The sequence below is a fragment of the Apostichopus japonicus genome, chromosome 20 (assembly GCF_037975245.1).
Source record: "Apostichopus japonicus isolate 1M-3 chromosome 20, ASM3797524v1, whole genome shotgun sequence".
Lineage (NCBI taxonomy): Eukaryota > Metazoa > Echinodermata > Holothuroidea > Aspidochirotida > Stichopodidae > Apostichopus > Apostichopus japonicus.
The window spans coordinates 16874117-16900871 of NC_092580.1; the positions used below are offsets into that span (position 1 = coordinate 16874117).

General features: G+C 35.8%; 1 protein-coding gene and 1 long non-coding RNA gene across 5 annotated transcripts in view; one reads left to right on the plus strand and one right to left on the minus strand.

The window, feature by feature from the left end:
- Positions 1 to 5685: 5685 nt before the first annotated feature.
- Positions 5686 to 9042, plus strand: LOC139961824 (uncharacterized). The gene is made up of 3 exons (XR_011791031.1): positions 5686 to 5880; positions 6288 to 6603; positions 8099 to 9042. It is a non-coding gene; the product is annotated as an uncharacterized lncRNA (long non-coding RNA).
- A 143-nt stretch (positions 9043 to 9185) lies between these two features.
- Positions 9186 to 26755, minus strand: part of LOC139961578 (ATP-binding cassette sub-family C member 9-like) — a 42814-nt gene continuing 25244 nt past the window's right edge. For all 4 annotated transcript variants that reach the window (XM_071960883.1, XM_071960884.1, XM_071960881.1 and 1 more), the window contains 25 exons: positions 26525 to 26659; positions 25717 to 25879; positions 25181 to 25221; positions 24402 to 24632; positions 23816 to 23894; positions 23384 to 23489; positions 22524 to 22622; positions 22038 to 22203; positions 21399 to 21536; positions 20903 to 21116; positions 20234 to 20442; positions 19301 to 19458; positions 18732 to 18801; positions 17634 to 17791; positions 17066 to 17158; positions 16456 to 16558; positions 15725 to 15838; positions 15131 to 15242; positions 14217 to 14344; positions 13823 to 13901; positions 12842 to 12950; positions 12151 to 12254; positions 11502 to 11635; positions 10507 to 10569; positions 9186 to 10013 (listed from right to left, as the gene is read on the minus strand). In XM_071960883.1, the coding sequence (XP_071816984.1) occupies positions 9876 to 10013; positions 10507 to 10569; positions 11502 to 11635; positions 12151 to 12254; positions 12842 to 12950; positions 13823 to 13901; positions 14217 to 14344; positions 15131 to 15242; positions 15725 to 15838; positions 16456 to 16558; positions 17066 to 17158; positions 17634 to 17791; positions 18732 to 18801; positions 19301 to 19458; positions 20234 to 20442; positions 20903 to 21116; positions 21399 to 21536; positions 22038 to 22203; positions 22524 to 22622; positions 23384 to 23489; positions 23816 to 23894; positions 24402 to 24632; positions 25181 to 25221; positions 25717 to 25879; positions 26525 to 26659 (3144 nt within the window). In that variant the 3' untranslated portion in view covers positions 9186 to 9875. The remainder of the gene's footprint in view (positions 10014 to 10506; positions 10570 to 11501; positions 11636 to 12150; positions 12255 to 12841; positions 12951 to 13822; positions 13902 to 14216; positions 14345 to 15130; positions 15243 to 15724; positions 15839 to 16455; positions 16559 to 17065; positions 17159 to 17633; positions 17792 to 18731; positions 18802 to 19300; positions 19459 to 20233; positions 20443 to 20902; positions 21117 to 21398; positions 21537 to 22037; positions 22204 to 22523; positions 22623 to 23383; positions 23490 to 23815; positions 23895 to 24401; positions 24633 to 25180; positions 25222 to 25716; positions 25880 to 26524; positions 26660 to 26755) is intronic.

Below are 26755 nucleotides of genomic sequence, written 5' to 3' on the forward strand. Positions count from 1 at the left end.
ATTTTGAAGAAGCCATTCATAGAGTAAAATATTACTGCATTTTTACCTTTCAACAAACGATCCATTACGTCTAATTTGTCTTTGCTGCACTTCTCAAGTGCAAAGATGTATAAAGTTGCAGGGTCTGGCATAATTATTATTGAGTGACAATGCTGGCTGTTTGAGATGCTGTACAGTCTGATGAAAAAGAAAATGAATGAGATTACAGCACATTCAAATATATTTGTGCTCTTCACTGCACATTCAGCTAGTAATGTTGTTGTTTGAACAACAAAGTTGATTTTATCAATATCTATAGACATCTACAGCTCAAAATACTCTTGATGAAACTTATACTTAATCACTACATAGCTCTTAGCATCAACTTTGTATAATGGCAAAGTACAGTGATGAACAAACTCTGGCTTTCTTACAATCACTGTTTTGTTTGACTCTACAACAGTATGCATGGCAATCCCTGTCAAACAGTCAGTGTCCATTTCTTACACAATGAAGTAGCACTTAGAAAGGTGAAGGGAAAAAAAAACAGTTTGAAATAAAATATTAGATTTAAAGTTAGCTCTATCACAATAGTCCATCAAAATATCTGGATTCCTAGACAAACGTCCACGAACCCCAAGAGCTAAAATATCATCACTTAGCAACAAAGACTGCAAGGTATCTACTATATTCAAATGTTTCTTTTTCTCCACTCCACATACATTAAGTCCAAGACAAATTTGCAGTGGTTCAACTATTGTCACAAAAAAGTTTCATGGTGGCACTCACTAGCCATATGATCAATAGCTTCATAAAGTTTGTTTTTCTTCAAAACTTCCTGAATGTGTGGACAGTCTTTCATATCAACCCAATTCTACTACATAATATATACAGGTAACGGCTCAATCTCTTTCAATGTCAAGAAGATTTGAGGCAAAAAAGTTCTTATATTCATTAGAAACTATATCTAAAATTGTTCTGGGTAACTTTTGAAGTTCCCCAATTTCATTATATGCATTGCATATGGATATATATAATGATTTATGTGCTGATTTGACAAGTGGGAACCTGGATCACTCATATGTCAGCTCCATATTCTGGAATATCAGAATCATTATCTTCACTACTGATGGGAATTTGCATGCCCACATCATTCCTCATAGCTAGAGTTGCACCCATATTACAGTTGTTATGAACCCTTTGCAGATGTTTCTAGAATGAGTCAACTCTATATTGTAACTCTTCTCACAACTGTTTATTCCAAATCTATGAGAAAAGTTTTGCTCATGTAAGTGAATGAGCTGTAAATGTTCCAAAAGTTTAATGAACTTTCCTGTCCAACACTGTACATACCACATTTTTTGCCTTAACATGTATAACTCCATCTGTTTTCTGCCATACTGCTTCTGTGAGAAACGGTCTACTGCAAACCTGCATTGCTGTACTGTAAAGAAAGTAGATAATTGGAAACCTGATTATGAGTAGGGCTCACTAACAGGGTGGGAATTTTACGGTACGCCGGTACGCTAGCGTACTGGAATGAAAATATCGCTTACCAAAATAAGAAAATCAAATGGGCTTAGTACTACACACCCTTGTAATGAGCGTACCAAAAATTCTGACCGTAAGTGACTGCATCGGACTGTAGTAGGCTTATCTGCAATCTGCTTCTAAGTTACGGAGGATTAATTTGCACCAACGAACAGGCCGCACACAGCTGGCTGCTAGCTCAGCGATCGTGCCTGGACCGTCACATACCTACGACTAACTGTGTACGCATCGCAAATTATTCCAACTTCACACATGAACTACGCAATTGCCGACGGCAATTGCGTAGTTCATACTTTACATGTGCTCAGAATTTTCCCAGGTACCCTGCCAAACAACTGTGCGCTCATCCGCTGTCTAACACCTGTTTGTTAACATTTTTGGCACGTTTCCAAGAAACGTTTCATGGAGTATTCCCCATGATACACGAGGCACAGTTCATACACGCAGCACAAGATATCAAGCTATGGCCATCTTTATGAAAGTAAACCTTGTAATAAAATATGTTTTAGGCCACACGGCATGATTAACTAATGCTTAAAATTATTTCTATGTTCTTGTAGAAAACGTCAAGTTCGCAAAATACAATTAGTTGTGTTTTTGTAGTTACGTGAGATCCGTAACAGACGAGGTGGTTAGGCTATTTGCTATATACACTTAACTATGGTAGGACATTATTTTTTCTGTATATTTGGAAATTCTAGAAAATACTTTCTTTTCCCCCCGCTTAACACCAGACGTGGTCTTACGGTTTATTCATAAATGGGTGTACTAGAGCCTTGTTTACATGACATTAGTTGCATGTAGCACGATATGCCAGTTTTGCGTGAATTTTTCGAAAGTGTTTTGCTGGATCTTTCGTAAAATTTGAAAGGACCGAACTTACTTTTCGTACACAATTGGTAATTTCTCTACTGATTTTCAGAGTTTTTTTTACGATCTCCAGTCGATACATTTCCTTTGATCATGTATTTGAATAACTAATACCAAGTCGAGTATTCGACCCGGTATTGTCTGGTCGGAGAGTTCAACGTGATGGACAGGGATTGTAATTATTTCGATCGAACATGCATTGACTGGATTATCTGCGCCGCCGCTGTCGGCTCGATATAAAGTACACTTGTGCCGCGAATCTGGAAGTTTTCACAAAAGGATAACAGCATTCAGGTCATTGTGCTGTGCTTACCGATTCATGAATTGTGCTTACCAACTGAGAAATCTTGGCTCATGTTGGTAAGCACATTTCATCAAAAAATGAAAAAATGCTTACCAACTTTTTTTGCCAAATTCCCACCCTGCTCACTAATTAGGTCATTGAACATATTTTAATTGATTAAAATTACAATTCATTCTCCTAAATGTAGTTTTACCATAAACATAGCTTGAAAAACAGATCTTTTCTCTTACTATTTTAATGGTACTGCATTTGGGTTCCTAACATAGTCCACAATCAGCTGTCTGCCGCATTCTGTTGTTAAATTGTTTGTGTAATGCTGCTGAGCAAGAGTCTTGCAGTAATGCCGTTGGAAAAGGGAAGATCACCCACAAAGTAAATAAAAAACAAATAAAATGATACAACCTTAAATAAGTGTCGACCGGCTGATAAACATAATTATATTCTTAAATGTAATTTCCCCAGATGTGTCCTAATTATACCCAACATTCTTTCATCCGTGGGCACGAGGGCAACTATTCACAACATTGCTGGCACGACTCTTGCTCAGCCGTGTTAGTGTTACATTTGCAATGAAAAAGAATCTAAATCTAAGATTAAAAAGGTTGGCTTCTGCAATTGCATAAGCACACATACTTTGTGCTGGTGCTCAACACAGCCCTAGTGACAATTAGGCTAGTTCTAGCTGCCTAAAGTAGTACTAGTACTATTCAAACCATTAAACAAAAATAGTTAAATTGTTTAATGTGTGTAAATACAAATGTTTATAAGTTTTAATGCAGCCTATATGTGCATTAGAGGTGATATATATATATATCAAAGTAAATTTAAGTTTGTCAAGGAAGTTAGATTTGTCATGTATTTATAGGTTTAACTTGTTCCACAATCATTTTTTAACAAAGTGGCTATTGTTACGACTAGTCGTAAGAATAATTCCCGACTACGCATGCGCAGTTGCTATTTTCATTACCAGGAGTACTATTTTTACGACGAGGAGAAACAATAATTTCCGGTTAGGGTTAGGGTAAGGGTTGGGATTGAGGTTTAGGGTTATGTTTAGGGTTAGGGTTACCCCTACTACATGCGCAGTTGCTTTATTTACTTTACTGCGCTTGAATTTGCCTTTGTCGTAAGAATTGTTTATAAATAATTGTTACGACTCGTCGTAAGAATAGCCACGGCCATTTTTTAAATTTTAAGCTAGACTAGTGACGCCTACATAATAACAGTCCTGAGATAAGCAAAATGACAAATAACACATAACGTAAGAGCATAGGGTGTAGAAAGAAATGAGAGAAGAATGACACACGTTCTTTCAACGATTTGTGCTGAATAGTTTGAGAGGAGGGATCGGGGTTAGGGGATACCTAGTTATTGTGTACGAATGTTGCTGCAGCGTAGGCCTAGTGTTAATATACCGACTGGCATTGTCGTTTAGTAGTACGCAGTGTACGTTGTCGTCCTAGCCTAACGTTACATTACAACCATATGGTTATACTATAGACAAGCAAATAGGGGTGATGCCTGGATTACCAGTGGGCCTATGAATATAAACGTTCCAAGTTTTAATGAAAAAAAATTTCACAACCTGGATATTCAATAACATGCTTAGGCTATGCAATAATTTGTGTCACGGTCACAGAAGAAGTGGATTTACTGTACCGAATTGATGTGAGATGCGGTCTTCTTGTCAACGGGCCTTCGTAAGTGTACGTGTGTGCGCGTGCGCGAGACGTTCACCGTCCGACGTTAAAATGTCTTTAGGGTGCAGCAACCCTTCCCCTTCCCAGTGAAGCCTTGGTGGCACTACACTCAGTGTTTCACACTCCTGACAGGAATTCAGCTCCAAATGTATCGGCATGATTAATTTCGTGTTCAGTTTGGCTTTTGAATTGTATTGCATGGAAGAGTAACATATTTCGACTTTAAACAATTACTGTGTCCTCTCTCTTCGTACCTTTATCATCGCATATTGTAGGGCGATTAAGAGTTTGAAAAAAACTGTGTTTTCCTTGAGTCAATAAATGGGATGAAAACTTTGTTGCTCGGGCAATCAACTAAAGCGACATGGTACTAGTCAGGTCAGACAAAGAAAGGGGCGTTTTGAGAGAAAAGTTTGTTAGTTACGAGCGTCAGTGGTCCAAGAACGAGCTCGGACACCGGGGATAATTATTTAACGTGCACCTTCTTTTCTCTATCATATTTCGTTAAGTCTATATATTAGCACATAACAACATATTTTTCTTCTCGCTATACCCACAGTCCCAAATTGTCATTGACCGGTAAGAAAAGCTAAGAAAAATACTAAATATTTTCAAATATGTTATACTGACTTATTAATTACAGTAGATCTTTCCAGTAAGCGTCAAAATTTTCATTATAAACGTAGGCTACAGATTAACAGTTGAATCTTATGTTTTACATACAGCCAGTTTCTAACAATGCTTACACAATACGTAACAGGTGATCAAATAGTGTAGCAAGATTACTACGTTCGTTTTCATTTTTTTTTTATATTGAAGAAATATGAAAATCCAAATGCACATCAATTAAATTAAGTAGCCGACCGGTGTGACAGTGTAGAATCTCACCTAGCTGAGTATTTTAACCCAAGTTTAAGTCTTGCTACGTCTTATAGCGTGTCACAGGTGACGGTTCTGTGAAGTTTCAAGTACCCGGATGGGTGAAACTGTAAAGACGACAGTGTAGGGGCTGCTTCAGGTTTTCAAAACTGGTTGTGGTCATGGGGTCGTTGTACGGGAGGCGGTATGGGCGTCGATCCCTTCAGAAGAATAGTTTAATTTGGGACGTGAAACTGTACATTATGAGGCATGATTTAGGCTAGAATTAGGTCTTCACGCAAGTTTCTGCTGACGTCCCTTTTAAGTGGTGTTGAAAAAATGGGAGTCAGTACATTTCATACCACATTGATCAGCGTTTTCAATCTCCATCCCTTCTTTCTATTAAGTAGGTATCGAGGTCTGTGTGATTTTTCAAACCTCGTCACGTGAAACCTTATCAAGATGAAAACAATTGACGCAAAGATGAAAATGTTCGCATATGCTACTAGCAAAATATCTACCATGAAAACATTAGAGACATATCAGAAAAGGGCAATGGAACAACTGCTGTGGGGACGGCGTATCCACCTTTGACGTCGAGAAAATTGATGTTATTGGGTACGTACTACAACCTTCAAATCCCTTCCTTTTTCTCTTTGAGTAGCCAATTACGCACATTTTAAAATTATATTTTTGTTATCTTGGAGAGGGAGGGGGTGGGGTGTGCATAATGAAACTATGGTGATCATTATTGTCAACTAAATGTGTTTGTAAGAATGTTACATTAACTTTCCCCAATTATCAAAGCAGTGTGATACTCACTCCTTAAGAGCATCCTTATTGGTTCGAGTGACAATTTTCTTACTTGTGGTCTGACTTCAGTTGTGAGAGGTCTTCGTGTCTACCTTCAATGACTCTATAGTGACACTTTTGGTAACACCGGCCGTCAAAAAAGAATACATAATGAGATAATTTGTAATAGATATTCCCACATTTATATATATATATATATTCTTTTTTTCTAGGGGGATGGATAGAGCCATACAGTAGTTCACTACAAGATCAAATGATGTTTGGTCCCTGAACTTTCCCAAATGATTTTGAAATATGTCTTGCTACCATTTTTCTTCTACTTTGGAGGGCAGGAATTTATAGATGTTCATTACATTTGGAATCGATTATTGTGTTGCAGTGGAGCAGTTAATAAATTGCAAGTAACCCTCTTAGTAGCAATACTGCTCCAATATCCTGTGTAATATGACAAATGCACAGGGGAGCCAGAACGGGCGGGAATGTTGTTGTCACAGGGACATGGGAACCTCTAAAGAGCCCCTTTACTAAGTAAGTACAGCAGGCTGTTGAAAAACAGTACCTTTTTTAATTTTTGTAGTTTAAAATAACTGTTTTTCCTTAGGTGCAATTCCATGGGTTGTGTGGATGGTGTACCCCCCTCCCCCTCCCCTCCTGTTTTTGTAACTCAACCAAAAACATAAAGCATTTATTCTCACAATCCTGAGTGTATAGACCTAATTAAATAACTATTTTATAGGCTAAGAATGCAGCATTTTACCTGCAATTTAGGGAGATGGGGGGGGGGGGGGAGGGGGAACCATTTACAAGGGAGTCGACTTCTACGATCTCTGAGCCAACCCCTTCTTATTCAAATCACATATTATTGCTGCATAATTGCAAACCTGATAACTTTTAAAGCGATAAATTGTGCCATTTTCGTTACGCGCATACTTAAGCCTTTTTCATGTTCGGGAAATTCAATGGCAGGTAAAGTGTTACATCCTTTTTTTTAAAAATATATACTTATATAAAACTTAGTGCCATTCGTCTAGTTTCTACCAATTTAGGAGATGTGTGCTGTTTCTCTGCGTAACCTGTTCAGCTGGCTACAACGACTATAGTCAGCCACAGTGGCGTAGGAAGGTACTTTTGAGTGGGGGGGGGGGGCTGAAGACCGATGGCCGACCTGGGGGAGGGGTCTACCCCCTCCCCTTTGGATTTCTTTTGCATTTCCAGGTGGCCTCAGATGCAATTTGGTGCAATATAGCACACTTCAACACCCACTCCATTTTGTAAATAATTTTGCATTTTCACCTGGCCTTAGATGCATTTCGGTGCTCCAAATGAGATTTGTTTCTCATTTGAAAATGAAAAAGGGGTTTTCTGACTTGCGAAGCGGGGGGGGGGGGCGGAATGATACTTCCGCCCCTCCATATTTTTCACTGGGGGGCTGTCGCCCCAGCCTCCCCGGTTCCTACGCCCTTGGTCAGCCATGTGTAACAAGAATCATCACATGCCAAATATTGTTGACTGTATTTGATGTTACACTCATGATAATGATAAATGATAATTGTGTAGTATATATCCCTGTCCAAGGCAGTCGTGATAGACATTCGTCATGATCATACGGTTACAGTCTCGATTTAAGAGCGGGATCAGTTTGGACCAGTTTTCGTGGGTGACTTTTCTTAAAAATTAAATTAAAATGATGTCTGATAGATTGTAAGTAAGTCTAAATTATATGAATAGTAAACATGCTTATAGGCAACACAAAATATAGATACATGGATAGTTTTCTGTCAATTCTGACAATTTTCATGTTTCTGTAGAGATATATCAACTACTATTTTAATAATATAAACAATCATGTAAATGTTCTGAACTAATGAAAGGAAGTTTGCTGCATTAAGTGAAGTGACAAGTCAAGCCAATGGCATACATTCTCATGGGATTTCCGTATCGAACAGCATTGCAAACTGGTAAAGACAAGCTAATCCAACGTGACCCATCTACTTTTCTCCCTTATCTTCTGATTTTTTACCAGCTATTAAAGCAAATCAAAGATTGACGTTTGGCTGGCAGTAGACATTGCGCAGGTACCTCCAACACTACTAGCGCTTCTTTTGTCAACAATGATGGAAGACACCCACAGAGTGAATGGTCCTACCCATCTCCTCCGTGGTATGGATCTTTTCATGCCTGCTTCAAGCAGGGAGATTTCTCTACTTTATCAATCGTGTTGGCGTGGCCTACGAATTACTAGTTTCATATTATGGCAATAGTCTTCCTGTGTTATCTAATGTTAGGTGTACTGGATTTTCACACCTACATCAAGGTAAATGAAGCTTTGGTATCTGTATTTTCATAAGTTGTACTGTTTTCATCATTACAAGTTCAGTTGAGATCCCTGTATTCCAGACATCGTGTCTTATGTAGGTACAGTATTCTCGTTGTTTGGTATGTTAATTCCATTCCTCTGACACTCTGCTGATGTCTAATTACTCAATAAGCTTTCGTTTTCTAGTAAAACTGCCTTATCATATTTTCGCACCATTCATATTTTCGCACCATTTATATTTTCGCACCATTTTCGCACCATTCGCACCATTTTCGCACCATTCGCACCATTTATATATTCGCACCAGTTATATTTTCATTTATGTATATATGCTTTTTGTTTGTTTTTTGTTTTCCCGTTCTTTCTTTCTTTCTTTCTTTCTTTCTTTCCTGGGAGTCCTTTACCTTGTTAAGCCTGAATTGGCTTTTTAGAGGACTTCCCTCCACATGTATATATCCAGTGGAAAATCAAATAAATCAAATCAAATCAAATCAAACCATTCTTATATTTTAAACGGTATTTAATAGTAATAGGCCTAAAACTGCAAATTCATGTACATATGTAAATTCATGTTCATATATATATATATATATAAATTCATGTACATATATATATATAAATATAAATAAATATATATATATATATATAGATATACATATGTAAATTCATGTACATATATATATAAATTCATGTACATATATATATATATATACATATATATATATATATATATATATATATATATAGATATATAGATATATAGATAAATATATATAGATATATAAAGATATAATGATAGATATATAATATGTATTAGATAAAATGTAATATGTATCTACATAGTATATTAGTATATATATAATTTGACAAAAGAAAGGTAATTAACAGACGGTTGGTTTAAGTTTTTACAAAATACTTTGCAATATTCCTTTAATTTCATTCACACTAAAATACGATCGAAACAATGTATAATACGCCAGAAATCAAATATGAAAGGTGATGAACAATTCTCACAGTTCATTGCATAGACCATTGCTTAGTATCATCCAGTCTGTATCGCTTTGTGTCTGCTTAGAATATAGGAACATGTCTTTACTTTCAATGACACAAAATACCTCATTTTAATTCATCGTCAGACAAAATATGTACCTAAACCCTACATGGTAAAAATTTAAACAAAAGAAACACAAAAGAAATACAAGTGATGCATTATTTTTCAGGGTGGTATGTCCTTTATGTAGCAACTTGCATGTGACAAAATTGGTGATTGGTGGGTGATTTTTACCACTGCATATTCCACTGCTTCTCCTCAGATCCATTTACTGTATACTACATATCCGGAATGTCCTGTGCACAAATTGTGAAGTTATTTCATTTCTTCAAACATGTATCCATTAGCTGGCCTCGTCAGAAGAAGTTAATGATAAATCTTCTATTCTTTGTGTTCTGTAGTCAGGTTTCTTTCAATGTATCGCATTCTTTTTTATTTTCCATCTCGAACCATGGATGAGAATATAGAATTCTGTTTTGATAAGAGTGTTACAGACGAACCACTCTCCGCTATTGCGCCGTTGCTAAGAACAATAATGACGTCAGCGTCCATAATACTAGAGAGGCGATGCTGTAAAGAAAACAAAACGTTTTTGCAATTTTAGACTCTAATTTAAGCATGGCTGAAAATTAATGATTATTTCTCATAGCTGTATAAGTAATATAAAGTAATATTATTATATGGAAGAAATTGTTAATGAACTCCTGATCTAAAAGTCATCAAATGATACTCCGCTAGACCATTGGTAAAAGTTAGGCTTGAGATATGTGACATCATCAAGAAAATGAAACGTTAAGATTGATTCACGGCATTGGAATTCTAGATTCATGTTTTTCAGCCTGTTTTTTAAGTAACTTTTTCATATATTGTTGGAAAAAAGAATCCTTAATCAACATAAAATGTGAATAATCTTTCTCTACATTTCTAGGTCTATAAAGTAAGCTTTGCCTATTTTTGGGCGACACATAGATGGATGCATAGTCATGTCTAGTCTAATAAGCTGTGCTCTAAACCAACTCGTTGTAAATGTTTATTAGAATTTCAATGTTTATAACTGACTTACCGCCACTGTTATCACTGTCTTGTTTTGAAAAAGCTTTCCCACTAACTTCCTCACAGTATCATCCTGTCGGTCAAGTAAAGAAAAGGGAGGATTAACATGATAGTCAAAGACAAATATAAACTATTCAAGGAGCATTTTGAACGTGCGGACCCCAATATGACTACAGTATATCTGTGATTCAGAGAAACCCACCCGTTTCATTCCCTCCCGTCAGACGCTAAATGTGATTGAGACCCCATTAATGCTGGAAGGGATTAGCCGCGAGGAAGGATAGAGCCCTTGCGGTCCTGTGTCAATTAGCAGGCCGCGAAGTATTGAGGTTTCCTGGAAAATATGGGATAAAGAGTAACGTATTCTCATCTTAACAAATATCATAAAGGAAAATATAATGGTAGTGCAAAAATCTAGGCTTAGGGACATAATTGTCATTGGTTCTCTCGACTTGGGAATAGTCTTTTGCTGAATGTGATGATTATAGCAAATTTTGCAAAATGATACATTACAACAGATTGAAAACAGAATCCTCAAAGTAAACGATTCCATCATTTAAAAAGTGTTGCAATGAAAATTCAAATGTAGTTGTTACAACATTGAGGTCTCTGTTAAAACCGGGACACTACTGCACTAAGTAAAGTTTTTGGGGAGGAAGTAGGAGGGGGGATTCCAACGGCCGCCGTGTTGACAATGTTAACAATCATTGAAATCCCCTTCACGCAAAATCAAGACCACTGTACAAATTATATGTATTGATACTTATACAGTTTGCTACAATAGTACACAACCACAAAGGACGGAGTCGGCATTCTGGAGTATTCCTGCTGTAAATGAAAACATTATTTGGAGGAAATTGAAGACGCTGTCAACTTCAGTTGGACACCTTTGCATCTACCCCTCTCAGCAGCCGACACCATGCCAGTTTACGCTTCCGTTGGTGTACATGTGAATATCTACAGGTGTCGATCGACTTATCAAAGGGTAAATATAATATCACTAACCGTTTCAATGTCTATTGAGGCAGTGGCCTCGTCCATAATGATAATCTGAGAGTTTCTGATGACCGCCCTTGCCAGACACAAAAGTTGTTTCTCGCCCAGACTAAAATTAGATCCACCAAAGTCTATTACGGAATCTTTAACAAGAAGATATGAAGAAACATTGTGAAGATAAATTGCAGAATTTAAATGTGAATATGAACGTCAATGTTTAGTTTAACGGATATTATATCTATAACAACACATCAACGATACATTTATCAATCGATAATATATCGTAAGCTTTGCCTGATTGGTATTAATAATCATTGAAGGAATGATTGATGTTAAGCCAAGATATCATGACCACACGTCATCCTGCCGTAAAATGCTCATGGCATTGAAGTATTAATGTCAGCATAGCGCATACTTAACAGGGACCTGTTAACAGACCACTTAATTGGTCCGATTCCTATAGTAGACATAGACAAATACTAGCTGAGTATACAGTACATGGAACCTCACAAAGGAATCGGATGGCATATGAACCATTCACAAGGGATTTGTGAAGTATCTGAACGTCTTCTCATGTCAACTTTAACACTATTGCTGACCTTGCCACTTTCAAATTCTTTGTTACACCAACAATCTATTCCAAGGTCTAGAAACTCACCCAATCCATCTTTCAGACTAACAATCTTATCTTTCATTTTTGTGAGGTCCAAAGCTCTCCATATTTCCTCATCGTTGCTCTTATTTTCCATGTCCAGACAGTTTCTGTGAAGAGAAGCAATAATATATAGAAGTCGTTGAACGAGTATCAACAGTGGTTGTTAATATTTGTCAAAACGATCATATCAATTGTAATGTGGTATAAAGGAATACCTAAACTCGTCGAGCTAGGTGGATCAATGCTCGATTGATAGATTAATACTCTTTTGGGGTACACTTCCTTCACTAACCAATTGACCTCTTGTGAAGTCCAATGTATGAGTACGGATGCCATCAACTTAATAAACCAAAGAAACGTTAACAGAGCCATTAGATCTGGTTACCTTATGATTTACAATTAAATAATTATGTTAACTCTGCTTACCTCCCTGTTCCAAACGACAGGTAGGAATAATTAACTATGCTTCCTTACTTTAAAATAAATATGTTACTCACTATATGTCTGGCTATTTTGTTATATTATTGGCATGATTGCCAGTGGTTGATCAGGTATGTTGTCAAGCATAAGTACTACCTAATATGACCTCTGCATGGACTTAAGTTAGATATATTTAAATCTGCATTAACAATTCTCATTTAAACTTGATAACCTCACTTAACAAAGCTAAGGGTCATATTAGTTCTATACTTACCTCACTGTACCGCTGAATAGCGTTGGATCCTGAGGTATGATTGCAATTCGTCTTCTTAATGTTGCCAAGGGAATAGTTGCTATGTCAATGTCATCAATTAAAATTCTCCCTTAAAAATGTTAAGACAATGAAATCATGGATGTAAGATAAATAAAGAACATGATAAATGTTTGGCATTACACATTTTAAGTTCGCGAGATTAAAATCAACTTACACTGCAGCAGTGCGTATACCTACTTGGCGCATGGTCACAAAACAATCAACCTATTTTCCTAATATTAGAACAAAGTATACCAACATACCATTGGATCAATACTGTTACCGTTTGGCACTTTCTTGAAGCTGCCTTTTTCGTTCGGTTGGATAACTTATCTCAATATGACCAAGCCATGTAATATTGTAGAAAAGGTCACCAAGATATTTAAGACGGAAGAAACATACTCGGCAAATTTTGTAATCATCAGGGGTTATTGATATTTCCTCCGAAATTTTCAAGGTTATATGTCAAGCTTTTTACCGGTATGTATTTATCGCATAGTATGCCCTAATCATTGAAACCATGATATCTCACAAATGGAGCAAGATTTTCCTCAGATATTCGATCGAGTTCATTAAGACGGCCTCTATGGTGTTAATTATAGCTGATGGTTGGGTTTGCTTTTACACTTATATGGAAGAGAAAAATATCCCATACCAAAAGTCGAAAACCCCATCTCAATATATTCTCTATAACTCAAGATTTTGTTGATTGGATGTAACCTATTTGATTGACTAAACCCCCGATTCTTCCCTGATGCATTCACAAAATACCACAACTATGATGATGCGGTTTTCACCGAAAGATCCATTTCCAGCATTTTCGTTAAGCAATCAACTTCAGCCATCGGAATGTCCCTTTAAACATCATTTTTGAAAATTAATATAACAACCAATGGGAAGACGTAATGTTGCCAATGAAACCAACTGTTATAGGCTCCTCACCGTTCTCTGGAGTTAACATTCGCAACAAACAAAGTATGAGTGTAGACTTGCCACTTCCTGTTCTGCCACAAATTCCGATCTGAGTTGAGAAAAAACAACTTCATAATAAATATTGAGAAAATTATTTATTGTATGTGTTTTTTTTTATAGAATGGTTTTATTTATACTTAAAAGAGTTACATACCATGAGAGTGTGTTATCAAACCTTTAATGATAATTAAAATTATTTATGTGAAAATCTTACCTTTTGCCCTGCTGTTATGATGAAAGATACGTTACGCAAAGCTGGTTCTAAATATTCGTCATAATTCACTGTTATAAATGAGTTACATACCATGAGCGTGTGATATGAAACCTTTAATGATAATTGAAATGATTTATGTGAAAATCTTACCTTTTGCCCTGCTTTTATGGTGAAAGATACGTTACGCAAAGCTGGTTCTAAATATTCGTCATATTTTACTGTTATATCTTGAATATTTATACTGCCCTCACACAACCAGTAAAATGGTGGCTCCTTGCCTGCAAGACAATATGGTATCCATAGAGACGCAAAAGTTCCATTTAACCATCGCTTTAAAAACAGTTTGACTCTTTTAACCTAACGTTACAGATGATTATATTAGGTTTTAATTAAAAACAATTCAAACCTTTTTCATGGAGGCAGAACATTTGATTGTATTGTTAATGTCATTTGGTATTATTTCCTCACGTAACGCTGCTCTACGTATGGAGAAAATCCTCTCCAATGTTAAACAAAGCATGTTGATAAGTTAACATACAATCCGTGATGTTTTGCTTTGACAACAGGTACAGTAATAGAAACAGACATTCACATATGATGTTGCTTTTATAATTATTTTGTGTCTTTGTGTTTGTATGTTTTGGAATGTTGTAATGAATCATGACTCGAGTCACTAGTTTTTCACATACAGTGATTTAATAATGGTAATAATATAATACATATATCATAAATATACATATATAATATATCTATATGTATATATATATAAATATATATATATTATATATATATAAATATATATATATAAATATATATAAATATATATATATATATATATATATATATATAAATATATATATATAGCGCTAAATACAACTCTGGAAGAGCAACGATCTCAAGGGCCTTACATAAACAGTCAATGGCTCGTCTCAAGTCAGGAAAATCCTTGGTAAAGACTCAACTCAACTCTACCTCTACTGTCGAATTAAAGAACTTGCTTTTGGGAACATGATTAAACATGATTACAAGTAAATGAATTGGTCCAAATAACATGAGTGTCTTACCTTCGTAGTTTTCTGATTTCATTTCAGAGTAATATTTCTGCCTTTCAACGGCGTTCATACCAATCTCTAGCTGAGCGAATACTTGCATCCATCTTTGTAGATCGTTTGGAAGCTGCGAAAGGCATAAATATTGCCATTCAATAAATCAATGTTTCAAACAAAAACTCATAATTTCAATACCGCCTAATAATATTTACTATATAACAGAATAGGATGTAGTATACTGTTCAATTATATATAGGCCTAACATGAACAATAACCTATCTTGTGATTTTTTAAGGTTAGGACAACAATAATATTGCAATAATGCAAATGATAATTAGGTAAACTATACCTACACTTTTGTCAAGTAGAAACCTTCGGAAGTCAATATATTTCGCTAATATTTACGACAAGGGAGTAACTATTATTGTCATAATATTTTCCCACTTGGATCTAATGCGTATCAAGTTTTTTTGGTCCTGTTATTAAATTACTAATCTCAACAGCCGTTTATGATATAAATCTCTAAATACCGCTCCGATTATTAGCTAATGCAATGCCCTCTATATTGAAAAGGTGAACGTTCATAGGGTTCTCTAAGAAATCACTCACAGAAAGAGATACAGCAATGGCGAGTCCAACAAGGCTTGGTTCCAGTCGGAGAAAGAGCGAAGCGACTACAACACACACAGATATACAAGCAGATATGGCGGCTGCGAGATACGCCTGTAAAATGGAGAAACTTGAAAACATCAAAGTAGTACTAGCAACACCATTTGTGCACTTGATCGTTAAAGTAATCAAACATTTGAGCTTTTAACCGGATTCGTGTTATAACAACAACAACCCAAACTGTCAACCTACAAACTAGACGTAAAATGGTGCATTTTTTAATGATGCATTTCAAGCTATAATTAGGTCTACACGAATAGTTAACCACCACTGTTAATGTTTGGTGTGTTGAAAAGGGTGTAAATACCCCTACCCTCTCTCTGGGTCCGCATCTATAATTTCATCGTAACATAGACACTCGTATCTGGGTTTTATCTGAGTGGTATGTGGATTCTCTTTCTGTCTTAGTCATAAAGACAATTGTACAAAAAAAGTACGCAAGGCACTTTGTATCAGAATAACAAAATCAAATCCTGCAAAGTATTAATTTTAGTTGGTTCGTAATAACTAAGGTTAACTCGAGGAAGTTAAGATTTTTCAACGACATGCCTTTCTGTAATAATAATAATAATAATGATACCAGACTAACTTATTCATGCATTCTGTAGGGGAAGGGGTCAGTCTGCTATAGTAATTCATTTCAAACACAGCAATAATTTATTGTAACGTACCAGTCGGAGAGTCACCCAGACGGACGCCAGCCTACTGTACAGGTTGACGACGTAGTGTTTATCAACTTGTTTACAGAATTTATTGAAAAGATCTCTTTCTACCCTGTCAAAAGTAAATGTTTCATATTTAACCATTTCATTCAACGCCTCAACAAAGGAAAGAACATCCAATGTGGCTATGCATTAATTACGCATGGCATACGTAACTTGCAAAAGACATTGTTTTGCAACGTTTTGCACAAAATGATTCGAAACTCGTATTTACAGAACACCATGCAATTTTCATCAAAACAATCTCATTTGAACAATTTCAGAATAAAATTAATTGGGTCAAACACTGCGGCCAGAAGTTTGCCAATATTGTCATTCGTATAGGAATGACATTCAACTGAAACCTTTATACGGAACATTTTAAGAACGATTTCGAAATAATGTACTTCAGATCCACTACCAGTATGACTTAGGGATAGAAAATGTAATGAATACATTGGTTTAGGTATCATAAAATCATACCTTGATGCAAAGTTTGAAAATCTTACGCGAAAGAGGCAAGAAATTATATTCAGGAACAAGTGTCTGTACTAACGGTCGCTAGATGAAAAAGACATACCTATAAGCTCGAATGCTTTCCACACCATTAACTGTCTCCGACGCTAGAGATAGGTAAGGTGACCGATGGACGCTCTCAAATCTCTTCAAATCTCTGTAAACGTGGCAAATTTATTATTATTCATTAAATGAGAAATAATTTCATTTAGCTTCACTAAATATCAAATGTTAGTTTACAAAGACAGAAAGGATGTTTAGACAATAGTTATATGTTTGACACCATGTTATATTTAAAAATTCATTGAGCCTGGCATACAAGGTATTCATGAACCAAACATGTAAACATATTTTCCCATACATTTGTGAGGAAAAGGGCCCATACCGGCACATGAACAGACTGAACAGTATTAATGTTTGCTCGTTTCGAACCCAAAGGTCCATTACCCAAGCAAAGTAGAATTTGTTTTTATCAAAATTACAGTTTAAGAAAACAGTAACCAAGTTAAAACTGGTTTATTAAATGATTCAAGAGGTATGGTTTAACAACAAAACGTGACAAATATGATCTTAAAACTGAGACTAAAAACTAACATTAAGTGTAAATGGTGCATTGAATTTCCTATACAAACCTCGCAGGGCCCAAAAATATTAGTAATATTCGGTGAAAGATAAACCCCAGAGGCAGAAAGGAGAGGCAAATGGGAGGAAAGATGATGACGTTAGTAATCAGAGTTATCAAGACTGCTGTAGATGTTGATATAAAACCTTCTACCCATCTCACCATCAACTGAAAGACCAAAAAAAGAAACAACTGTTTTTTTTCTATTTGAATTATATAAAGCATAAAATGTCCAGATAATAACTGGTGGTGTATATTCATGTCAACTGTACATATAGTCTTTATCTAGGTTTAAAATTCTTTCGTTTAGAGGGCTGCCATATTTATTCAGGGTGTTGTTCCACAAAACTTACTTTAATTATTTTATTAACTTTTGATTTATTATTTGTACATATATTCCATGCTATTTTAATCTTTATAACTCTTAACTGTTTTCATATCCTATTTATTTATGTATGTATCTAAACTGGATTTTAATAATAAACTTGAAACTTGAATAAATAGAAAGATACATTATATGAACTGTAATGTGAGTTGTGACCTATAGATAAACTTCCATTGGACGAATGTATACCTTCTTGTACACTGCACATTCATATCACATCCATGGTAGATCTAAGGATGATTCTGTTGGACGCAGGTATACCTTCGCATACACTGCACATTCATATCGCATCCATGGTAGATCTAAATATGATTCTGTTGGACGCAGGTATACCTTCGCATACACTGCACATTCATATCACATCCATGGTAGATGTAAGTATGATTATGTTGGACGCAGGTATACCTTCACATACACTGCACATTCATATCACATCCATGGTAGATCTAAGTATGAATCTGTTGGACGCAGGTATACCTTCGCGTACACTCACATTCATATCATTTCCATGGTAGATGTAAGTATGATTCTGTAGGACCCAGGTACCTAAAAATATCTCATCTGCATATAGGTATGTATATTTTATTTTTATTTTTGGAAATATAAATCTGACCTGTTCAATTCTGCTAAATTCTACTGGATCAATTAATTTGAGCTAAAAATTGACAGGCAAGGTGTATATGAAGTCTACTTCAAAGCACATGTAATTCTTTGTAAACATACTTCGTCAAGTTGCATGGTGTCTTGTGAAAGTCTATTTAGTATCCTTCCAACAGGAGTAACATCAAAGAACCTGTCGGGGAAAAAGAAAGGATACATTGTCTTGTCTCTTTATGTCAGAATTAGGAAGTGTTAATTGCTGCAAAACGCCAGTGAAAGCAATACATACAGTCGCACGTAATAATGCAGTTAAAAACACTTTACATAAGTTATTTATTTCTAATAAGCACTTTCAAATCAACCATCATAAAAGCTTTCCCTACTAACCAAAATCAAAGCCGTATCAAAGCCATTCTCAATTAAATTGCAAATGCACTCAACTATGCAACAGGAACTTAACTACTACTAAAATGGCACAATGCATATACTACCATCATGTTTACTATACAGAAGTACTCCATAAGCACAAGAAAACCTTTACGTACCACACAGGCGACTTCAACCAGTACTATTACTGAAATACGAACTCATTGCTTTATCCAAATATGCGCACCAGCAGTGTCACGTGGTCGTTGTTTATTCAGTCGTTGTTATCATCAACTGACTGAAATATCTAGTTTTGCGAAGCTTACCTTAGCGGTAGCCGAGAAATATTTCTGAGTACTGTTTTATGTAGTCTCCTTGATGCAGTGTATGCGGTGTAAACAACTGCTGTTGTTGCAAATCCGCTACTAATAACTCCAAATCCAGACAGAATAATAAAACCTATTACGTAATATTCTGTCGGGTCCTGCAGTGAAAAGAGAGAATTCGTTCAATTTATAACTGTTAGGACTATACCATGAGTAACGGTGTTGTTTAATTATGTATGGCTGAATGGATTCCTATTTCATATCGTTAAACTTAGCCTTATATGATTATAGGTGAAACAAACCGAACCTTCATCATTAGCTTATCGAAATCATGCTTCTCGTCGGGAATTGAAACTCTTGTCAGTCGATTGCGCTTTACCCAAAAAGCCATTGTGATTTGCATGTGAGTTAAGCGCCGTTGGAATTCAAGATTCGATGTATCATGCTACCATGAGGTGAAACGTTTTGTTTACCTTGTTTATGTGAATATAAACTGCGCTGACAATGAAACCAATAGCAAATCAATGATTCAAAATATTGCATTGTGTTAAGAGCTTAAATAGATTTGGTCTAGCGTTCTCTATTACAGAGCATAAATTGTGGACGTTCCAGTCACTTGTAACTTGTAAATGTATAACGTGTGCGCCGAACTGTGGCAACACCACATGGAACTCATGTTAGGAAGTGCAGATATGGCGCACTGTAGAGTTCCAGGATAGACAGTTTGAAGTATGTGTGAGTGTGACTGGTTACCAGTGATCAGGGATTGATACATTGGACCTCGTACAAGACAATTAGTCTGTAACTATAAGTAGATATATCGTAAATTTAACATTCATTATATAAATGTATAAACTGCTAGTTATTGAACAGACTTCAACAGCGAATTTAAATTTGCACATAATACAAATTCAGTAGCATTTGTATACATACTTCATCGGGTTCGTATCGAGTGGTCGATTCAGACCAATTGGAAAGCCAAAACTGGGAAGTCAAGATAAGGGAGGCATCAATAACCCTAGTTGAGACCACAGTCCCCACCAGGATTAACCCGCACTTCATTATGTAATAGACGTAGACGGACCACGCTATCCTACCACGCTTTCGCTCCTCTGGTTTTATCAGCCTAGCCTTTTCTCCATCTGTCAAAACGAAAAGGTTCATGGTAATTGCAGAGTGCTGATTAGGATATGTATGTTTAAAATATCATAAAATTGTCTTTCTATAAAATAAAATAAAAATATTTCACTTGGTCAGTTTTGATCTTCAACATTGGTCAGTATTTGTGTTTGCCGCACTAGTGCAAAGAATGAATTATCTTCAAAAGCAGAGTGAAATAAACAGTTGTTGTGTGTGTTCTTACACAAAGTATGGTACGTGGCTACAGTTTTTTACTTAGTTTGCTAGACCCAGGATAATTAACCCAGCAGACGGCAGCTGAAACTTGCATTGCACTTTTATACAAATTCAATATTTTCCATTAGTCTTTTGTTGATTTCATGCCATCTGTTCTTTGTTCGCTGTGTTGCTTGTACAATTCAATTTCAAATAGTTATTTCACCCAGCCAGCTTTCTTAATTCAGCGCAATACTACCAGATTACCTGCAACTTTACAATTGTTTCTTCTTTGAGATATATCAGACTTCATTTTCCGGCCTCCTCTTTCAGAAGACTTCACATTGGAAGAAGGTTTTATTTGCATCTCCTTAGTGATAGATCGACTGTTCTCCAAAACGGATATTACATACGGTTCTTCCAGCTGCAATTGACTGGGCGTTCCAGAGAACTTGACTCTTCCTTTATCCATTAGAATTACCTGGTTTGTAAAAGAAATTAAAATTGTTTTTAATTATCATTGATGATTTCTGAATTAGAAAACCAGGAAAGAAAATTGACAGGGAAATCATGAATAGTTTAAACTTTTGAACGAAGAAATACGTGTTTTTTGGGCTTTAAAATTAGATTTGGAAATGTGATCGCCTGAATGTCAATTCAGTTTACAGTGCTCTATAAGCTGGTATCTTTGTGGAATTATTATTCTCTACCCAATGGACTTATTGGTTAAGTTAAGTTACTGATTACGGACATGTATACATACCTGGTCGGCATCATTAATATACTGTATTTGATGAGTGACTAGGACCACGGTCTTTCCCTGATTGCATAGTGTTTTCATTATTCCTTCTTGGAATACGTGTCTTCCTACATGTACATCGAGCGCAGATAATGGGTCATCCTGGGGAAGAAAAATAAATATCGTTTACTTTCAAAGACTAAATCAAATGAAGGAAAGTAGAATGATTGTTCAAATAAAAGACGTTCATAAAGCCTTTTGCATGCAAATCAATAGATGTTACTCATGTTGTTGTATGGGAACATGTTACGTTCAAATATGTTTCGTTTTCAAACTTAGCGCATTTTCAGAGTGGAGGTTACATTGCAGAACATCACGAACCGACAGCACCAACGTCCTTACCATCACGTATCTCCCCCATCCCCCTTGTCTCTTATATCTTATTAATAAGCCTTTAAGTTTAAATAATTCGTTAATACATGGTCAAAATCCCGAACGACTACACTTTTCTGTCTCCTCTCAAATATGCAACTTGTATGAAAATTTTGAAGAACAGGACGATAACCCAGAATTTGGCTGTACTAGAATGCTTTCAGTCTAGCAGGTTAATTGGATGTAGAATTGCATGATTTGAGTTATGAAAGAAAATAAAGGAGGACTCACCATTAATATGATATCTCTTTCTGAATATAACGTCCTTGCAATGCTAACTCGTTGTTGCTGTCCTCCGCTAATGTTGACACCCTTCTCCCCTATTTCAGTTTGATCGCCCGCCGGTAGAATGGCGATGTCTGGCTCCAGAGCTGAAGCACGTAACGTCTTGAAATACCTGCGAAAGTGAATAAGTCAAGAAGTACTAACAGAAGAATCGGTTATACTTTACCTGCGTTGATACTTAATACCCCTCTCCCCACCACAACTTTGCTATTATATCTATCAAACCTAACAATGGCCTTAATATGTCATACATTTATTACACTAAAGGTTTGTTCCAATATCTGAGCAGTAGGCTTTCTGTACTAATGTGCTTCATTATAGCATAAATCACAATTAAGGGTCTATCACAGCAACCTGCTTTATTGCGGCAAAAAGAGGTTTACGATTCATACGTTCAAAAGATTAAATTAACATGGGGGGGGGGGGGTTCACCTGTCACTCTTCAAGTCATCTCCGAGTGTAATATTCTTCTGAAGACTTGCATTCAAAATCCACGCTTTTTGTGCTGAATATGCTATCTGTGGTAATTTGCTGAAACAGAAAAATGGGGTATCACCAAGTATATTAAATATTATCTCCATATTTGCGGTCTGATCGTTGTTAATACCAGTATAAATGTCGTATTCATAAATATCATTCAGGATCATATGTTACATGCAAATCACAAAGCAACCCATCAAGAAAGTAAGAAGTACCCTTTAAATGGTTTTAACGACATGGACCTGTTTACTGAACTATGTTATTTATAGATATGTAGAAGCTATATAGAGCCAGATGCTATGTAGAGCTAAGTTGGTTTATCGGGACTTTTGCAAATTTCGGTCTTAGCAATACAAATAAAGCAAATTGTTGTGTATGGAATGGAACATCTTCGATCATGCCAACACACAAATATAAATACACAAACCATGTTAATCAACTTATTACATATACGTCACAATAGATGCCCAAGCAACACTAATACTATTTTACTTTTGAAATTAAACATAAACAACGGGTGTTCATCGTTGTTATTATCAAAAAAATGATGTAAATTAAACCTTACACTTTCCATATGGTGTTGAAATCCTTATTGCCTCGTTTTACTACAGAATAAAGCCTTATACACGCAGAAACCATGCACGGGGCTTATGCATATTGAGAGGAATATGGCGGTTCAAGTTTTGAAGATGGAAGAAGAAAGTCACATTGAGCTTTCAAATTGTTAGAAATGGGCAATGCGAAGAATACAGTATATTGTAAAGATACAAAAAGTCGTAACAACAAGAAGTAAAAAATACTTATTTTCTTACTGATAAAAGCGGACACTTCCTGTGACTGAGGTCATTTCACCGAGCATTGCACTCAACAGAGAAGATTTGCCAGACCCAACAGGGCCAATAATCATCGTCAGTTTACCTAAAAGAAAACATTTAAAGGCGATTAATAAGTACCCTACCAAGCCGTGACTTTTGTTTATCTTATCTGGTATATGAGTATTTAAGAACTACGCTACTTATCTGCTTCCACAAAATTACAAATCACAGAAGTGATATCAGTTAAATTTGTGTAGGTAGAAATTAATTGATAGGTAGCCTATAAGTGTTAAGAAGGAAATATTATGGAATAAGAGGAATCGGGTATCCACCTAGAATTAGTGAATTAGTTGGTAAAGTACTGGTACGTGAAGTACTGGTGAAATAGGAATGATAACTTTGAAAGAGTTAATAAATAATTTCACTTACCTTTTGGTATTTGAATATTAATGTTGTGCAGAATGACTTGATTTGTTTCACTTCCCCAAGTAAAATTACCACCAAGAAGCTGCAAAGGACACAAGAATCATGAATAATATGGAGTTTAGTGTTGGAGTTTGTCTTCAAAAGTGACTTATTTTGATTTTGTTATTATTATTTTGCCCAGATTTAACTACATATGAATGTTGTAACAAAGAAATATACTAACGTTTTGATGGCAATAATTAAAGAAATATTTATATCATATATAAATTGTAATAGATGAAACTCACAGCTTCTTGGCATGTTCTGAAACTGTATTCTAAAAGGATATTCTCTTTTTCTTCATTAAAATGTATGATATTGAAGTTTGTTTAATCATTCTTATCTATCATTAAAATGAAATCTAACCACACTTGTTTAAATTTCCAATTAATTATTAAAAATGGATAGGAAAACAAGATGTTTGTTATGTTGGTCGAAAAGCAATAATGCAACAATGATCTTTTGCGGCTGTATCTCCAGATCGTGTATCATCAGGCCTACATGATACAAAATCCGTGCTACCATATTTCATATCTGTTATATGTATTACCTCAATCGCGTTCAATGTGTTCAAAGTTGCTTGTTTGTTTGTCTTGTTAATCTGAGAATGCTTGAAGAAAGCAGCCAAACGGTTTACACTGACTGTCGTGCTCGCTAAACTTTCGAAGAAAAGCGAAAAATTTGTCAAAGGTAGTTGCGTCTGCTGAATAATAGTGAGAGCAAAGAAGGCCGAGTCGGGAGTGAGCGGTTTCCCTGACAAGTATGAGTATAAGGCGAACACCTGAAAAAGAACAAAACATGAACATACGTATGAAATTATGCACACATGGAAATCTTTACTACCATAAAATATGAACCAAACATGTGTCAAAGTAACATACTGTGTAACTGTTAGCTCAATATTTGCATATGTGGCCCTCCTCCCAGTTGTGGAAACTTAATATTTGACAGATTTGTAACAGGCCTACTTGAGTGGTTACTCCTACTAGTGCTCGAGTAAATTTTTCTGTACTCGTACCAATTGGTCTGTGCTCGTATTCGTACTCAACACACAAAAAATACTCGTATGCATGGCTTTGTACTTGTACTCAGAATATTGTACTAACATGCAGGGTGCTCTGTTTTACATGACGACAGCAAACAAACTGACAAGTAGGCCTACTGAAGATAGTTAAATATTTAGCAAAATTATTGGTTTTTCCACCCTTTGCCCATACACTCGCTACAGTGAACAACTCATATTAACCGATAATTAAAGTAGTATAAACTAAAAGTGACAAAGTACTATTTTTTTCACTGCAGCCTTCTGCGCTCAGACATGCTACTTACCATAGCAGATACAATGATGGGCACGGCTGAAGCGAGTAGTTCTGTTAAGGCAAGCAAATATATAAAACATTTAAAACATTTTTTAAAGCTATAAATAATTTCAACGATGCTTTGATTCGTAGGTTTACAATTCTGTTTAAGTATAAGAAGCATGTTATGTTGTAGTGGTTCTTGACCCCAACCCACCCCTACCTTGCCACTGGTTATGACATCACGCAGTTACTCTTGGGAAACAGCAAACGAATTCACCACAATTTTCGCAAATACCAACTATAGTTGGTATTCTCGTTGATCTCTTTGCTTTGTTGAAGAAACAAATCTACTTGACTTGTCTTTATCGTTTGAGAAATGTTTAACTCTTGATTACACCTTTTCATTAACCATACTACTGCATTACGTCACATACATATGTAGTCTATACAGTTAGGTATGTCCTGAACAAAATTCATGTACGGCGATTCTTTGACCTAGCAGAGGATTATTGACAGTAGCATTTTTTTCAATTAAATGTGGTTTTTGACAGAGAGAAAACTTACTCCGACCAATAAAAACGGTCTGCATTTTTGAAAGTCCTTTCAACTCTTCTCCTCGGATTTTTTCAATAGAGTTGCAAAAACTTTCTTCCCAACTGGAAAGTTTTAGATACCGGATACTCTGCAACATTTCCCCTGATCGTTTTATTCTAGAATCTCGGGTACCCTAAAATAAATTGCAAGGAGAGAACAACATGTGATGTTCCAGCTGACGAAAATGTTCGTAATGTACAACTATATTTCAGAGGTATATTTGACATGTATTGAAAACGAAATTTTCGTTCAATTGCTTGACGCCGTTGTAAAGATAACAAATGTACAATTAAAGTTCCTATGTTTCTTCTTAAAAATAACAACAACAATTCTTCTCTCTTTAGTTTTACTGCATTATTTTGACCTAGGACTGAGTGTGGTTCTCACTTCATTCATACAGGTATTGTTTAAGTTTATACAATACCAAAGAATATTATAGACTATATGCAAATTCTTATGCTTTCCATTTTGAAGTGGAAGTTGAGTTCCAGCTTTGAACGCAAAATTCCTTTTGCCGTAGTTGTAGATGCATGACATCACAATTGTTTGCTTTAAGTTCACTTTGGTACAATGCATACAAAAAAAACAGTCATAAACCTTTCAAACAGCATGTACAGAAATTAAATGTGAACATTTCATCAAGATGTTAACATTATGCTATACATGACAAAGTAAAGTTACCACTCCAAGATATTTTAAGAAGCGTTTGCTTTATCACTTACATATTGTTCTTATATATATACTTGACAAGATCAAAGATAATACTATCAAATCTTACCATGACTTTTGACTTGTACTTTGCGGTCAATTGCCCCAAAGAGAACTGGAGAGGGATGGAGAGGAACATCATAGCCATAGCAACAGCACTGGCTGATCCAAGTTCACGGTAGAGAAGGAACATCGATACAGCTATCTGCAAAATAATGACATGTATATATACTGCAGTGATAGCACAATACTATAATATTATAAGCGTAGGAAGTTTTCAAATACGATAGTGAGAGGGGGT